Below are 16796 nucleotides of genomic sequence, written 5' to 3' on the forward strand. Positions count from 1 at the left end.
GCCTAGAGGCCTGGGCTGTCTATTCCATGCAGCTTCTTTTTGATGAGCTCTAGAAACTTGCTCTCCTCCTCAGCTGGAAAAGTGTATTCTGAATTTTTACAAAAATAAACAAAACAAAAAAACACATTTATTTCATCTGAAGATCTCCATAACAGCAAATATTTTATAAAATGTCTGCTTAAAATGCAAGCTGTTTCCTTCCTCCTTTTTAAAAGCTGTGGTTGCTGCTTTTGAAGAAGACATGGTGAAGGAAATGTTTCCTGTTTGTAGAGGCTCATATTTCACCCAACACAAAGAGTAAATTGGTGTCTGAACACCCTAGAACCTAGAGCTTCTGCTTTTTAAGTACTTTGCTCCTACACAGGAGGAGAGATTCAATTGGCTTTTGTTTACATACTCTTTCACTGTCTTTTAAGAAATGAGACAATGCAGGTGCAACTAAATGCTTTTCTCTCCCGCTGCTGGTCGCTGTGTGTTACGAGCAATGCCTTTCAGTATTTGTGTCTTTACTGCAAATGAGTATCAAGTACAGATCTCCATGGCTGGATCTGGGCCATTCATTGTTTTTCATGTGCTTTGTATGACATTTAGCCACATCCTGAACATCTACCCACTAGACACCAACAATTCCACCATTCTGTGCCTGCTTTCCCTATCCCACATGACAACCATCAGTGTCTCTGCACGTTGCCAAATACCACTGGTTGGGGGGAAATGTTGCCCGTATTATAGATCCACAAAAAAATGTTAATGTAATGTTCTAGTTTTCTAAGGCTTTAAATTTTTACATATATGTGTGTGTGTATAAAATTATGTAATAGTTTACATATAAATCATATGAATTCAAGATACAACTGTATAGATTGTGTGTGTGTGTGTGTGAGAGAGAGAGAGAGAGAGTGTATGTGGTATGTTACCAAGGCCTGAATTCAAGCCCTCATACTTGATCATCCTGCTTGATGTTCTACCACTTATGCCATGCCTCCGGCCCTACTTTAGGCTAGTTATTTTGGTGATAGAGTTTGAAGGACTTTCTGCTCAAGCTGAACCTTGATTCTCCAGATAATCAGCCTTCTGAGTAGCTAGGATTGCAGGCAAGAGTCACTAGAGCTTAGCTACCTATTTTCCTGTACATACATGTCAGCCTCAAGAGCAAACTCTTCTAGCATCGCCACAGCTCTGTGCCTTCTCTGTCTCATCATTCTTTGTTGCTCTCTTTTTAGGGAGGAATGATCAATTGGAATCGTCTTTTCCCTCCTTTACGTCAGCGACGAAACATAAACTATCAGGATGGTCGGCAGTCTGAACAGCAAGCATCCCCTCCTCCAGAGGTTTCCGAGGAACAGGTAACAAGTAACACCTGCTAATCAGCCCAAATCCGTGTTTCCAACTTAAAGCAGTATGGGGCTGGCAAGAAATCAAAGCTTGATTCAGAAAGAAATCAAGCATGCCAATCCAAAGATTTTGATAGCATTAAGTTGCCACCAGTAATAGCAACTTTGGCTCTTTATTAGCTGCTAGGGTTCTTAAGGTTTGAGGAAAGCTCAGGTGGGTAGGTGGATACATTGTGAGGACATCTGTCCATCATCGATAACACACATACATACACATGCAAACATATATACAAGAAACAAGGAAGTCGGTTCCCTACAAAGGGCAATAGACAAGTGGAAGGAAAACTGAAAATAAGTAATTATTTTTCAAATGCTTAACAATCACACTGAAGAGGAAGAAAATAATTTTCATAACTTTTGAACATAGTAGGTCCTCAGTCTAAACTTTTAAAAACTACAAACAATTCTTGGGCTTTTCTTCATAGGTTATTTTTATAATGATATGAGACTAGCAACTCTAAAGTAATGTCATGTGTATTTAATAACTCTGACAAATGAGAAAATGATACTAAACTAAAAGAACAGTTATAGATGGAATGTATATAAAAACCACAATATATGAGTGTGAAACTCCAGGATTTGGTATTGACAGTAGTGATTGGGAACGAGAGTACTCTTGCTTAGCGATGAAGGCCATGCTGTGTACATGGTCTCTCAGAAGCCTTGGGAGCATCCTGAGCTATGAGTTCACAGGTGTACATAGACACAGAAACAGAAAACTGTGTGACAGAATAACAATTTCTAGGCCTGGATGAAAAGTAAGCATTACTTTGGTATTATTCTGGAAACTCTTAGGTTTAAAATCATTTCAAACTAGAAAACCTTTTCATATCTCTAAAAGTATGTTCAGAACACTGCAATGATGATGCTTGGAAATTGCTTTCTGCCTATTTTGGTTTTTCTCAGCCACCAAAACAAAGTTCAGCAATCATAGCTGGTCCAATAATCCTGCCCACTTCCTCCTTCTTCCTTGTCTCCTGAGTAAACAAGCAATAGTCAGACACACGGCATCGGCCTCTGCAGGGAAACTATGTCCTTGAACTTTCTGGAACTCAAAGGTTTCCCTGCTCTGGGTTCCAATATGCCGCCCCCAGGTTAGGGCATGGCAAATGCTTTTGAGAAAAACCAGGTGTGTGTGCTGATGGCATCTGCTGATTCAGTCCCACCCAGCAGCCTCTCAGCTCACCCGGCTCCCAACAGCTCTGGACTGGGGCGCTGCCAGGCAGTTTTCTCCTCTTCCTCAGAGTACCCCTAGACAGACATCTTCCCAGAGATGAGGACGAAAGGCCCGATAACTTAGCATTTAAAAATAAGATAATAGTCTCCAATCCACATGGAAAGAAATAAGAAAATTCAGTGATAGTCATGTGAACTTGATACCACAGTGAGTCATGTCTTCACGTGGCAGCCGTTAACGGTGTGAGGTGTTTACAGGTGAGATACTTCTCAGCTTTAGCACCTTGGGGGAATGAAATGTTGAAAAGAGAGAGCAAGAAGAATGTATGCAATAGAAGTTTGTAAGGTTGGTTTTTTTATGAGTCATTTTCCTTAAACCTCACAGAATGACACCTGTGATGTTAACATGTCACCGTGAGTTTAAGGCAGTGTTCAGTTCTTCCTTGCTTTATGTTGTGAGAAAAATCAAATTTATGAGCGATAGGGACTTTTTTTCTTAGTCACTAATTTTCCCTTGATTCTTCTGTTCTTAACAATGGCAGATTCAGACCATGTGGCATCAGGGCCCAGGCTTCTCATTGGCAGTGTCTGTGATGCCCGCTCTCGGCATTTTTATGGCAGCTGCTGCAGGATTCAGAGATAGAAAAGATGTTCTTGCTCTCTGTATTTACAATGAAGTATGTAAAGTATGATCTCTTGGTTAGTTTGTTCATGCTAGTCACTAACTATTATTAATAACATGTGAAGATCATTTTAGTAATTTTTATCATTAGTTTTTCAATTAAATATCGGCATTTTCTTTAAGTGTTAGAGAGGTTTGGGGAGAGGGGTTTGTTTTCTGTCCATCCTGAGAGTTGCAAGCTAACAACCTACACTACCACTGAGTCACACACCTGCCCTCAGAGTCCTATAATTTCAGTACATTAAAGAAACTTAGTCGGGTGCCGGTGGCTCACGCTTATAATCCTAGCTTCCCAGGAGGCTGAGATCTGAGGATCATGGTTCAAAGACAGCCCAGGCAGGAAAGTCTGGGAGACTCACATCTCTAATTAACCACCAGAAAACTGGAAGTGGCCCCGTGGCTCAAGTAGTAGAGCCTTGAGCTGAAGAGCTCAGGGACAGCACCCAGGCCTGAGTTCAAGCCCCACAACTGGAAAAAAAAAAAAAACTTAGCAATTTTCTAAACCCAAAGAAATAAAAGAAACTTAGCAATTTTCTAAACCCAGAGAAACAGAAACACTTATTTGAGTTTGTTTTTTTAGTGTTTTGGTTTTTTTTCCCTGTAAATGTATACTTGAAAATTTTTAGAGTTCTACAGGACAATAATAATGAACAAATAATAGGAAATACAATCATGGCTAGAGTAATGGGTGTAATCTTACTAGTTATCTTACTAGTTTAACCCACAGCCATAGACACTGGCCTCCTATTTTTCAGTAAGTAAACTGACAACATCTCTGTCCATTCATCAGCCATTAGAGGTGCTGTCCCAGCCCCACTGAACATGCCTAAAAGGCAGCTAAGCCATTCTTGTGCTCCACACTGTCTAGATCAACAGAAAACACAGGTTAGCAGAAAACAAAAGACTAGTTATCTCATGCCTTCTTTATGTAAGTTTACAAAGAGGAACATAAGAAAAACGCAGGCATACATGGTGGCTCTGGCCTCTAATCCCAGTATTTGGGAGGCTGAAGCAGGAGGTTCTAGACTTTGAGGCCAGCCTGGGCTACATATCAAGATCCTGCCACATGAAGAGGGAGAGGAGGAGAAAAGGAGGAGAAGGAATGGGAGAGAAGAAAGGAGGGGAAGGGAGAGGAGTCTCAGAAGTTCATGTCAATTTGCAGAACTGTCCAAGAAGTATTCTATGGGGTAGGAGAGGCCAAGATTAATGACAGATAAAGTACATAGTGATGAGGCCATAAAGGATTCTGGACCAGCTCAGCCAGAGGCAAGGCTCTTAAGGCCCCAAAAAGGCTTGGCTTGTCCCTGTTCTGTTCGGAGTTGCACCCCAAGATCAAGCCCACTGAACCTGGTATGGCTGTTGGGCATTTGGTGTACATGCTGGATGAGCTGTGCAAAAACAAGGGATGGTTAGATGCACCAGGCAACAGCAGGACAACAGAGCTGCTCAGCAGGGACAGGAAAGAGTCACCAACTCGAGGCCCGAAAGAAAGTTGATGACACATAGGATCCCACAAAAGCTGCCTGGGGAATGGTGGAAGAGGAAGACGACATGGAGGAAGAAGCAAATAAAAAACCTTCCATGTCAAAAACAAAAAGAAGGAATATGCAGATAACTAAGGGTTATCCAGTAAATCAGATGTGCCCTAATGTCTACTAACTTGCAAAGAACTATGCCCATTATTTATTCCATTTCTTTTTCTTTTTATTTCTAGTTGTTTTTGTACTAAACCCATACTCAAAATTAACAAATGAAATTCTGACAGATTTGCTTTTGTTTCATAAACACAAGGGTTAAGAATGAGCATGTTTGCCTCTTGATCACTCCCCAGGCTTAGAAAATGAGCCTTCCTGTGAAGCCAGACAAAGAAGCTTGGATTTAACACAAAGATGATGCACTTCCACTTCCTCTCTTTCCTTGCAGGTTTTCCTTCCTTTTAGTCAGCCACCAGTTAGCAACCGCCTTCTCTACGTGAGGCCCAGCACTCTGCTAAGTTCTCAAAACACAAGGTAGATAAGGCAGAATCACTTACTCTGCGACTTCAGATCCTAGTAGGCCTAGGAACAGGGTATGGTCCTTTCTGTCCACCCCTCTATCTTGTCAGCTGCTTTTGGTTTGGAGCCCTCTCTCATCTAAGGCAATCACCAAGAAGACTAGAGTCTCTGGAGTCAACCAACTCCAGACTCCACCTGTTATGAAAAGTGGAAAAGTAGGTGCTCAGTACAAGCAGACTCTGAAGATGATCAGACAGGCCAAAGGGATATTGGTCATCCACGCCAACAACTAGTGTCCATCACTACAGTGGCAACAATATTGTTCTGGGCACAGCAGGTGGGAAACACTACAGAGTATACAGACTGGCTCTTGTTGATCCAGGTGATTCTCATGTCATTAGAAGCATACCAGAACAAACTAGAGAAAAGTAAACAGTGCATAAATTTTCTTTAATAAAACTTGCCAGAACTCATTTAAGAACAACAAGAAAAGAAACAGGAATGAGAAGGTGCACATGTGTTGAAATAGTGCTGTGCAGGTGGAGGAGTGAGCGGCCTCTGTGGAGGAGGGCAGTGACAGGTATGAGGCACCGTGGAGAGTGGCCAACTGGGTAGGACACCACTGGGGGAGAAGCTGTGTGCCAAGGAGTCAGGACTGGATCACCAGAAACCTGACATGCATGCATGGACTCTGCTGCTCAGCTCCAGGCTCCGAGAACCATGGCAGGATTTTAAACAGGAAATGACATCATTGGGCCTTGACATAGAGGGACCACAGATGTGATTTCTTTTGTTCTTGCCCAGAAAACATGGTGTGTGCTTGGAAGCCCTGACCCAATCAGTGCTTTCATAACATGTTTATAAACATGCGACAGGCCATGTGGAGACCATTTGTGCCCTGTGAGAATGATTTAAGCCTTCAAGATACTTCTAATCTCAGCTGATAAACTAGCAAAACATATTTAGTATTCAAGAATCTACACTTTGAAGACCTTGTCTTAAAAGGCTAGCATAAGCTAGCCTGAAACACAAGCTCCTCCTTAGGCAGGCTACTGGTAGATCACACCTGTAATCACATTTCAAGGCTAACCTAATAAAAGAAAAGTTTGAATAGTAACTGGGATCAGTAGCATATCGGTAGTACCAGCTACTTGGGAGGCTGAGACCTGAAAGATTGTGATTGGAAGCCAGCTCTGACAAAAAAGTTCACAAGACTCCATCTCAACAGGAAAAAAAAAAGTTGGGTATGCTGGCACATGCCTTGTTATCCTAGCTGTGACATTAAACATAAATAGGCCTGCCCAAGCGAAAAGCAAGACTGTCTCAAAAATAACCAGAGCATAAAGGACTGGAGGCCTGGCTCAAGCAGTAGAGCTACCTAGCAAGGGCAAACATTGGGAAAGATAGTAAGATCCTTCTTCTTCAGCTCTGTAGCACTGGGACACCAGGCCTGTGCTACCACATCTCTTTTTTTTGTTGTTTTCCATACTGAGGCTTGAACTCTGGGCAACACACTTGCTAAGAGGGTTCTAACACTTGAGCCAGGCTTCTAGTCCTTTGCTTTCAGTTTGCTTTTCAGATACAGTGTTTTGCACTGGCACAGTGACTTATGCCTTCACACCTCTAATCCAGCTACTCGGGATGTACAGATTGGGGGTCACAGTTCAGCCACGGCAACAACAAAATCTGGGTGTGGTGGTTCACACCTATAATCTCAGCTACAGAAGAGGCCTAAGTAAGTATAAGCCTACACACACATACACACACACACACACACACACACACACACGACTGTATCTGAAAAATAACTTTAAAAAAGCCCATTCCTGCTAGTAGGTGCTCTAAAAGATAGATAGGATCTTACCCAGCCTGCCCTGGGACTTGCTACATATGCCATCTCTGAACCAGGCAGCAGAAGGACAAAGATGGGGCCTCTTCCAGGGATGTAAAATAATCAAGAACTACTCCTTCTGCAGGAGCTGTGGGAACAGAGGGTCAGACAGGGAAGGAAGAGCCTCACTCCCCCGCGGATCTTAGGGAAACTGTGGCCTGTGGCAGGTTTGGAGGAGGGGTGGCTAGTGTGAAGGGAACAACAGCTATTAAGAGCAAAGGCAAGTGCAGGGGCCCTGGCGTCTACCCTGATCGGATGCACACAACAGAGCCACAAGCTGGGAATTGGGGATGGGCGGGGAGGGAAGAAGTGCTACCCAGTGGGCATAACTTTCTACAAGCATCAGAATTGGGAAGAACCACCCAAAATGCCACTTGTTTTTGACACTTCCAGCTAAAGGGAAGTGAAAGAGGACCACAGCCCTGCTTGAGACCAGGCATTAGAGCGGTCACTGAGGGAGGGGCGAGACTGTCAATAGAACAAATCAAAGAGGACTACTTTGCTTGAGCAAGAATTATCTGGAGACCAAAGGGACACCTAGCCAAAGCACTGAAGGTTTTTGTTAATAGAAATAGCAAGGAAAGTGTCTGCATCTGTCAGGCTTCTCCTCCTGCAGCATGACATGGACAGAACACATTTCACCTTGTTGTTTGGAGCCCTGTGAGCCGAGGGTAGACAGCGCGCTGCAGTGACGCCCGTTCCTGCCTGTCCCTGTCTGGGGTCAGCCAGCCATGAGACTGCATCACGGGAGTGCCAAGGGCCACTGACTCATGTGACAGGACATGACGAGAGGCAGCTGACCAAGACACGGCTGCCCCAGACTTCACAAACCATACTCAACCCTGAGGAGGAGCAGAGCTGGACTCCAAAGTGGCAGCTTCCCTGTGACTTTCAAGCGAGTTATCTTTGCTCTCAGCTCTGGAGGGTCAGAGCATCTGTGCGGGAACAGAGGAGTTGGATGTGCCCACAGGGAACTTAGTGTCTGAATGAGTAGATGTAGAAAGTAGACAACAAGCCCAGCATGGACAAGGACCAACCAATCCTGGTTTCTAAATGAAGTTAGACTACAGTGTGGCTGCCGTGTGTGGACTAGAGACTCCACTGCACTCCAGCCTGGTGATCCATGTGACAGTTTCACATGGAACTTCCATGATCCCCACGCAGGAAGGCAGCGAAGCAGGTGGAAGGAAAATGTCCAGTACTGGATGCAAAGTGTACATGGCTGGCTGTCGGCTCTGCCAGCGTCAGAAAGTGTGTACAGCATAGCATGGCTGTTATGTTATCCTTTCTCATTCTGTCCTTGTGGGGTCTGCTCATTTCACACAGAGGCCTTTTACCTTCTTGAAGAACTCCCACTGCTACCCACCTTCACAGACAGGGGTGGGGGGGTGGCTTTCCTCTGGGTGGGGAACAAGGCCTCAGCCCTTGGGGAAATCACTGTCTACCAAGGAAACCAGTACCCACCTTCACAGCCAGGTGTGTGTGTGTGTGTCTGTCTGTCTGTCCCCTGGGTGGGGAACAAGGCCTCAGCCCTTGGGGAAATCACTGTCTACCAAGGAAACCAGACAGTAGGTGAGGTGCCAAACCAGAACCCACTCTCTGCTCTCCATAGTGCAGGTCCTTCAAGGTCTGCAGCTGACAAACACCAGGCCGAGCAGCCATGAAGACTCATCACACGTCCCTCTTCGTCCAGAGATTCAGCTAAACAGCTTGGTGGCTGACCCACAGAGCCTCAAGCGCAGCCTACTGCCCACTCACAGCAGTGGACAATCTTCAGCAGACTGGTGAGGCGAGGCCTGGCACATGCACTGGTCCTCACGGGGCAGGAATGACCTCAGGAAAAGCTCACGCAGAAGTGATGTGCTCAAACCAGACATCACCGGAATGCAAACAGCACAGCCACTCCAGGCAGGAAGGGCCCTGGGACCGTTTTCATCCTGCATCGGCATCTTCTGGATCTCTACCAAATTCATCATGAGTGGAAGTAAACTCCAGTGGAGCTGGGCTCACTCTTTCAGCACTGGGTTCCAAATCATGACTTACCAACCCCCCAAAAGTGCTGAAAAAAGCTGCCTGAACGTGACAAAGGGGAGACGAGGGACAGCGTTTCCCAAGCTGTTGAAAGTCATTGATTGCAGCCTAGTAGTTTGGAGCCTCTGAAACACATCCACAGAGTCCACAGATAACAGGTGAAAAGAAGGAACCACCCAACTTCTAATCAGCCTAGAGATAGAGCCCAGAGGGGAAATAACTGCAGCTGCCATTGTGGGCGCTTACTGCAAGTTGGATTCATAAAACCTCTGCCAGGTTATTTCTCTCAGTTCTCACGACATGTGTCCAGCACAGGTCTCCACTTGGACTGACGGTGGCCAGGAAGAGTTTCTAGAAATACTCAATGTGCAAGACTCCCAGGGAGAGGGGAAAGTGAACCTTGAGAACTGAACTTGGGATTTGGTGTCTGGCAGAGTGTAAACAGGATTAACATCAGGTGACTTGTGGAGGTCAGAAAAATTGCTATGGTCTAGGGCACCAAACCTGGTAGACATAGGATGTCACCAGGCCTTCATAACACAGAGAACTGTGGAATGGATAAGAAGAAAAAGAGGGAGTTGAAGTCGGTTTGAAACTGGTCCAAAATGCTGAACCACTCTCTCGAGAGCTCAGGGATCTGTCTTTGATCTGGCCTGTTTAACATTGTCATCAATAGTAACTCAAATAACATAGTTTGCTAAGCAAATTTGAGGAAGATTCTAGCTTGAAGGACATTATCATAGGAGACAACAAAGTTAAAATGGACAGTGATACATTTTGATTGGCTAAAGCACATAGATGTGCATGATCTTGTACATAGAGAAGCACAAGATTGGATTTGAGGTGGCTGGCCAGAAGGTTTTTAGTAGGCTCATACCAGTATGATGCGACTCCCTGCACAAGAGCACGCACACATCCACCTTGACCAGTCCACACTTACAGAGTTCTGTTCTGGGGGCCATGTGTGGAGATGTTGCAGAAATAAGATGGAAAAGAAGGGACTGGGTTAGAAGGTTCTGTAACCTGCAATGTAAGCGTGAGCAAACGCAGCCATGGCCCTTATGCTTAGAAAGCTCACGGTCCAGAGGTGGAGGGAAACAATCCACCCCTACCCACAGCTTCAGTGAGCCCAGCACAGAGGTCAGCAGGGTCCCCAGGACTTGTGATCGGGGGTCCTACTGACCTCGTAGACGTGGTAAGGGCGGTGCCCAGAAATGCGGTGAGTGAAGAGGAATCCACAGGTAGTGGCAAGGGAAGAGCCCAGACTGAAGCAAAACACAACAAAAGGAGCAGGAGCTGGTGAGGATTGAGGGGAACTAGAAACTGGGTGTGGATAGGGAGAATCACTGGGTTTGAGGGAGAAAGCAGTTGCCGATCCATCTTGCACGTACCCTCTGCTACTTCCAAGGGGTAAAATTAGGACTTGGGAGTTCCCTGTGGCAGGTTCTGCTCCATGAGAAGAGGAACTCTGCATCTGGACGCGCAGAGCAGCCCGCACTTCCTGCAGAACGTGGACAGCCAGCACAGGGCCTGGAAAATGCAGAGCTTTCCCCAAGTGGGGAGCAAAGGAGATTCCCTGGTTCTCCCCAGGCCATTTGTTGGACCTGGGGAGCTGAGCTACAGTTGCCTGTGAACATGGTCTCTCTGTGCCTGGGCTGCCCAGTGGCCCATGGGGGCTGGCCCGGCCCGGCCCGGCCCGTCAAGCTCACTCCTGTGGCTCTGTCAGTCAGCAGCCCCAGCCTGTGCCAGTCATGGAGCTGGAATGGAATACTTTTTTGAGAAACACTGCATTTTAAATCCTTGTTACCTCCTAAGTGTTCATGACCCCTTCGGTTGGACTCAGCTGCTGCCAGGTGTCCCCTGTGTGTCCCTGTCGCCTCCTAGCTCTTGCCCCAGGGAGGGAGGGAGAAATTCTGGGCCTAAAGGTCACTTAAGGACCCTGCCCTGACCCTCTTCTTGCTGAGGCCTCCTGTCGCATAGGCCATACCCATGGCTGGCCCCACCTGCAGCCGCCCCCATGCCTCGCCCCTATTCACACTCATGAGGAGTCCCCTGAGCAGGCACCGAAGAGCACAGCTGTCCTCACACATGCAGCACCACGCACAGGGCTTTCAACCAGAAAACTGTAAATGGCGACTGAGCTCACAAAGTCTCATAGCATACATCACCAAAAACCTCCACTGCTGAAACATATGCTTATACCATAGAGTATGCCATTGCAATTGTGTTCTATTCATGTAGATTTTATATAATTTATATAGTGTTGAGGGCTGAACTGAAGGCTCATGATTGCTAGGTAGGCACTCTACCCCTTGAGCCACACTCATAACCCTTTTTGCTGTCTTTATTTTGGGGATAGGGTCTCATATTTATGCGGCTAACCTGGTCTACAGTCACCCTATTTATGGCTTCCCCCCTAACTGAGATGGCAGGTGTACACTTCCATGCCCAGCTTCTTATTGTTGAGATGAAGTCTCCTTTTTTGTCCAGGCTGACCTCATATTGCCAGGTAGCTAGGATTACAAGTATGAGGCAGTGCGTGAAGCCTGTATAATCTATTCATTAGGATAATAGGTTATGAGCAAACTTTAGTAATACTGGCAGTTTTCATCTTGCATACACAAATACAGGAAACTTCTATATTCACAAAATCAACCCTGTCCCTGCTGGCTTTCAGCCACCTCCGTCCCATCCCCCAGTTGCTGAACCAGCTCAGGCTTCTAGAAGCACAGCTGCTGCCGCCCACAGGAGTCCCAGGCTGCAAGCAGGACTCTGCACCCACTGCAAGTGCAGAAGAGGCCAGGGACTGGGAGTGAGTGGTGGTCATCAGAGTGGCAGCATAAGATGTGGCGACTGCAGGCATATGCCACTCAGCACCCTGCGCTTTCCTCAAGGATCATACCTGGCTTGAGTAGGGTGGCCAGAGCTGAGCAGAGACCGTTTGCGCTGATGTGTTCCCAAAGCATGGTCCCAGTGCATCACTTGGCCCTCAGAAGCCCCATTTTAGCTATACAGTGAAGATTACACAGACAATGCATATTAATTGGCTGCAGATAATAAGAACTGAAAAGATGGCTTTCATGATTTTTTTAACATTAGATTGTACCATGGAATGCAAATGAGTTGGTTTGGGTTTGGTTCCTTTAGCAGGTAGACCTTTCCCATTAAATGTACATAGAAAAACGTGGGAGGAGCCTATGCTGTGATGTGGCTGGGCCTCAGGTTTCTGCTCCTTTGTCCACAGGTTGCCCGGCTCATGGAGATGGGATTTTCCAGAGGAGATGCCTTGGAAGCCCTGCGAGCCTCGAATAATGACCTCAATGTGGCCACCAACTTCCTGCTACAGCACTAATAGGCAGCCCACCTGAGTGACAGTGGCAAATGCACCACCACCACTTCAGCCCAAGGACCAGGCCAACTCTGCCACTGATGCTCTCGTGGGAGAGGGTGGACCCCCATGGCTCAAGATGGTTACCGTTGTGGTGTCAACATAAGTTTACCATTAAATTAGCATGTATTTTCTATTTTTTATTGGGCATTTTCCTTAGTCTGGAAATCATCACTCATTCCTATTGTGTCCAAATGCGGGCAAGCAGGTGCACAGCCTGCCAGAGGAGGACTGGCTACTGCCCTAATGTTTTTACTGCAGCGTGCTATCCAAACACACACACACACACACACACGATCACTGTCATGGCGGAGGGACAGAGGGCAGTGTGACTTCAGAATAGACACATCAGCTGGGCACTGGTGGCTCACGCCTATAATCCTAGATACTCAGGAGGCTGAGATCTGAGGATCATGGTTCAAAGCCAGCCCGGGCAGGAAAGTCCGTGAGACTCTTATCTCCAATAAACCACTAGAAAACCAGAAGTGTGGCTGTGGCTCAAGCAGTACAGCACTCGCCTAGAGCTGTAGAGTGCAGGGACAGCACCCAAGCCCAGAGTTCAAGCCCCACGACCAACAACAAAAGAAAAGACACATCACATTGTGAACTTTCAATCACTATTTTTTCTCAAGCTTGTGTTCACATCCCATTGGCTACTGCTCCACACTTCTCAGGGGCCGAGTGCCAGTCACCATGCTCATGGATAAGTGAGAAACGGGAGCTCAGCCCAGCGCCACACAAGTCCAGCTCACTCCAACGCCTCTCCATTTCCCTTAAATACACTAATAATCAAGCATTGACTTGAGGTTCTGGAATGTTCTATGATGTTTCTTGGGAGTGATTCTGCGCAGATTATCCAGAGTTAGCCACTTGTGCTAGGGTAGAGGTGGACAGAACAATGAGAAGAGTTGCTTCCTGGAGCCTTGTAAGGCCTGACCAGAAAACACAGCCTCCCACCCCCACAGGCCCAGCCCCGTCCCCCGGCAGGACTAACCTTCAGGCCCACCATGCTGCCAGTCCCTCCCTCCACACACATGTTCTCCCTGGCGCTAGAGGCAATGTGCGCTGCAGAAATGGGGAGGGGGGGCCAGAGGGAGAGGGTCACTGTGAGTGAGAACAGCACTAAAGCAAGCTGAGCGATAAACTAATTGTGCAACTTGTTTGTTGGGCAGAATGAGCGGTAATGTATCAAATTGATGCAAATTTTGTGTGGTACAATAAAATTTCTAATGTTTTACTTTTCAGTATTTTTTATTAGACATCTTTATATAAAGTTCTATTCTAAGCAGTTCCACCAAAAATAAGAAAAAAGCCAGACTGCTGTCTGTCTGCAGAAGGCTCAGCACAGCCTCTGTGCTCTGTGGGCAGCACTGCCGCTCCACGGCACCACCAGGCCAACACCTGGGGCCCTTTGGCCTCGTGAGACTCAACTTGGGCCCCCCAGGCCATCATGCTGCTCAGAATGGAGCTGAGGCGGCTCTCTGCAAACCCAGCCGGTGGTGAGCAGTGTCCTACTAGAATCTCAGTGGATGGGCAGGAAGGCATCACCTTCGTTCTCTGCCCAAGGCAATTGGGCTCATGAGGCTTTACCAATGAAGATACAAATATATAACCGGAGACATGCTGCAACCCACCTTCTGCCCATCCCCTGGCAAAGGGCAGGGGTATCCACAAACCCACCATCTTCTGGGTTCCTTCTTAGCCTCCCCTAGCACCAAACAAAGCAAAACCCAGCTGAAAGTAGCACCACACCCTCCCAGAAAGAAAGGCAAATGGTCTGATGTAATGATGACGAATTAGAAATTAAATCCAAAAAGATGGTTGCCTTACACCTATACGTGTCTGCACCGCAGAGATTGCGCCCTACCCAAAAGCCCCTGGGTGTTCCTTTCAGTCCTTCAGTGTGAGACTGGGGATGGAATAGTGACACAGCCAGGGATCATGATTTAGGGTTTCCTCAGAGCCCTTTTAGCCAATTCCCAACTCCAAACCTCACTCTCCAGGGCTTTCCTGTACCTTTCCATCTCCAGTGTGCCAGGCCAGTCTCTCCCTCCAAGGCCATCCTCTGATCCTCTCATGCATCCCAGCCCATCGTGTGTGTGTGTGTGTGTGTGTGTGTGTGTGTGTGTGTGTGTGTGTGTGTGTGTGTGTGTGTGTGTGTGTGTGTGTGTGTGTGTGTGTGTGTGTGTGTGTGTGTGTGTGTGTGTGTGTGTATCCATGCCAGTCCTGGGGCTTGAACTTGGCCTGGGTGCTCTCTGAGTTTTTACTCAAAGCTTATGCTCTACCACTTGAGTTACAGCTTTGCTTCTGGCTTTTTCTGAGTTGTTTATTGGAGATAGGAGTTTTAGGGACTTTCCGGCCTGGGCTGGCTTCAAACCACGATCCTCAGATCTCAGCCTCCTCAGTAGTCAGGATGACAGGCATGAGCCGCCAGAGCCTTTTCACTTTAGGTGCCATTGCTGGCCCGCTCTTGCTTCCTGCTAAGATTGACACGATCTGCAGCCACCCACCTAAGGACTTTGAATACCTGAAAACACTCACACCTCATCAAGGACCCCGAAATCTTTCCAGCCTATCTATGGCAGTCCCTAGAGGAAGAGAGCCAGTAGTGCATGCCAGATGAGGGCATCAGTGAGCTATTTGATTCAGTTTCCTAAGATCTAGAAAAGCCTTACACTCTTGACTTTGTGCAGAAGAAGATTCCGAATTCTGAAATGAGGAAGGGGAAGTTATTATAGACACACACCCACTACATAGTTAGGGAAAGCCTGCCTCTAATTTCCCAATTTATACACCTAGATGGAGTAGGGAACTAGCAAGGTAACGCTAGTGAACTCAGCCCAGTATTGTTTAGGATGTTTTCTGGGTCCCTGAGTTTATGACTGTAGTTGCCACCTGCCTTCCCTGTCTCTCCAGTTTCAGTCTTTAACACAATACGGCTCCCAGGCCCACCACATTCCATGTTCCCAGAGAATAATGGAAATTCTTTTTTCTAGAGGGATGCCAGCCACAGACTAGGTAACTGGGGACAGGCCACTGACACAGAACTACAAAACCAAAGATGGAGTACGACTGCACAGCAAAACCCAGAATGTTATTGGAAAACCAGGGCTCATACTCCCTGGCCTATACTCAGAAGTCACGGGACGTCAGAGGTCATGTTGACTAATGTACCCATTGTGCAGATGAACCCAGCTTCCAGAACCACCAGTGACTTACCAAGGCTACCTTGATTCCATGCCTCCTCCTGATGCCCCCATCCAGAGAGGCGCCTGTGGTTTCCAAACCTGGTGGAAGATGAGAGGCTCTTCACATGGGAACTTAGCCCTCAGCCTCTTGCCTCATCCCCCAGTTCCCCATTTGATGCTCTCTGCCCAGGAGGTGCACATCTGTGTCTGTGAAAGGACTGTGGTTAGCAGTGATGTCAGTCATGTCCCCCCACACACAGCTGAACTCTCCGGGAACAGAGAAGATGAGAAAAAGGATCAAACAAGATAAGGCTAACAGACTTCTGCAGAAGTGCTTAGCAGAGTAAAGCTGATGGGTGAGAAAAATAATCTCAAGGTCATAGGACAAGGCTCTATGACAAATTGAGGTCACAAAGTTAACCTAGAAGAAAAGCATCGCCGAGCAGTACAGTGTACATGGTTCTACAGGTACGGAGCACACAGGGGCACTTCCTACAGCACCAAGACCAGTTCGTGTGACATCTGAAACACCTGAAAGCCCCAGAGACACATCTACAGCTCACTTCCAGTACACACACCACCCTCACTTCACATAGCCATAGTGTCAGTTCCTGGAGTACCTAAGAAACAGAACTACGTCAATCAACTCAAATTGCTGCATTAAAGTGTCACAGATCGGGAGACCTGAACCACAGAAATGCATTTCTTCTCGATTCTGGATGTTTGCTGGGTTCTGATGGAGGGTTCTGCGGGGTTCGTTTCTCTTGAGGTCATTCTCCTCATCTGAAGATGACCATCTGCTTCCCATGTCCCCACATAGTGTCCCAGTGGACCTGTCTCTGTCCAAATCTCCTTAAGGACTTTGGTCATACTGGATTAGGGCCTGTGCTAGTCCACTTGTTTGAATTTATGTCCCCCTTTAAAGGCCCTGTATGAGCTGGGTACTGGTGGCTCACACTTGTGATCCTAGCTACTCAGGAGGCTTGAGATCTGAGGATCACAGTTCAAAGCCAGCCAGGGAATGAAAGTCCATGAGACTCTTAACTCCACTG

At 46.9% G+C, this 16796-nt stretch overlaps 1 protein-coding gene across 1 annotated transcript in view; it reads left to right on the forward strand.

Annotated features, from left to right (window-relative positions):
• Ubac2 (UBA domain containing 2) overlaps positions 1–12699 on the forward strand; it is a 132341-nt gene extending 119642 nt beyond the window's left edge. Inside the window, exons 8-9 of the mRNA XM_042682632.1 lie at positions 1224–1346; positions 12413–12699. Coding sequence (XP_042538566.1) covers positions 1224–1346; positions 12413–12520 — 231 coding nt within the window. The 3' untranslated portion in view covers positions 12521–12699. The remainder of the gene's footprint in view (positions 1–1223; positions 1347–12412) is intronic.
• The last annotated feature ends 4097 nt before the right edge of the window (positions 12700–16796 follow it).

This window comes from Dipodomys spectabilis, unplaced genomic scaffold (genome assembly GCF_019054845.1).
Source record: "Dipodomys spectabilis isolate Male_0828 unplaced genomic scaffold, ASM1905484v1 ptg000075l, whole genome shotgun sequence".
NCBI lineage: Eukaryota > Metazoa > Chordata > Mammalia > Rodentia > Heteromyidae > Dipodomys > Dipodomys spectabilis.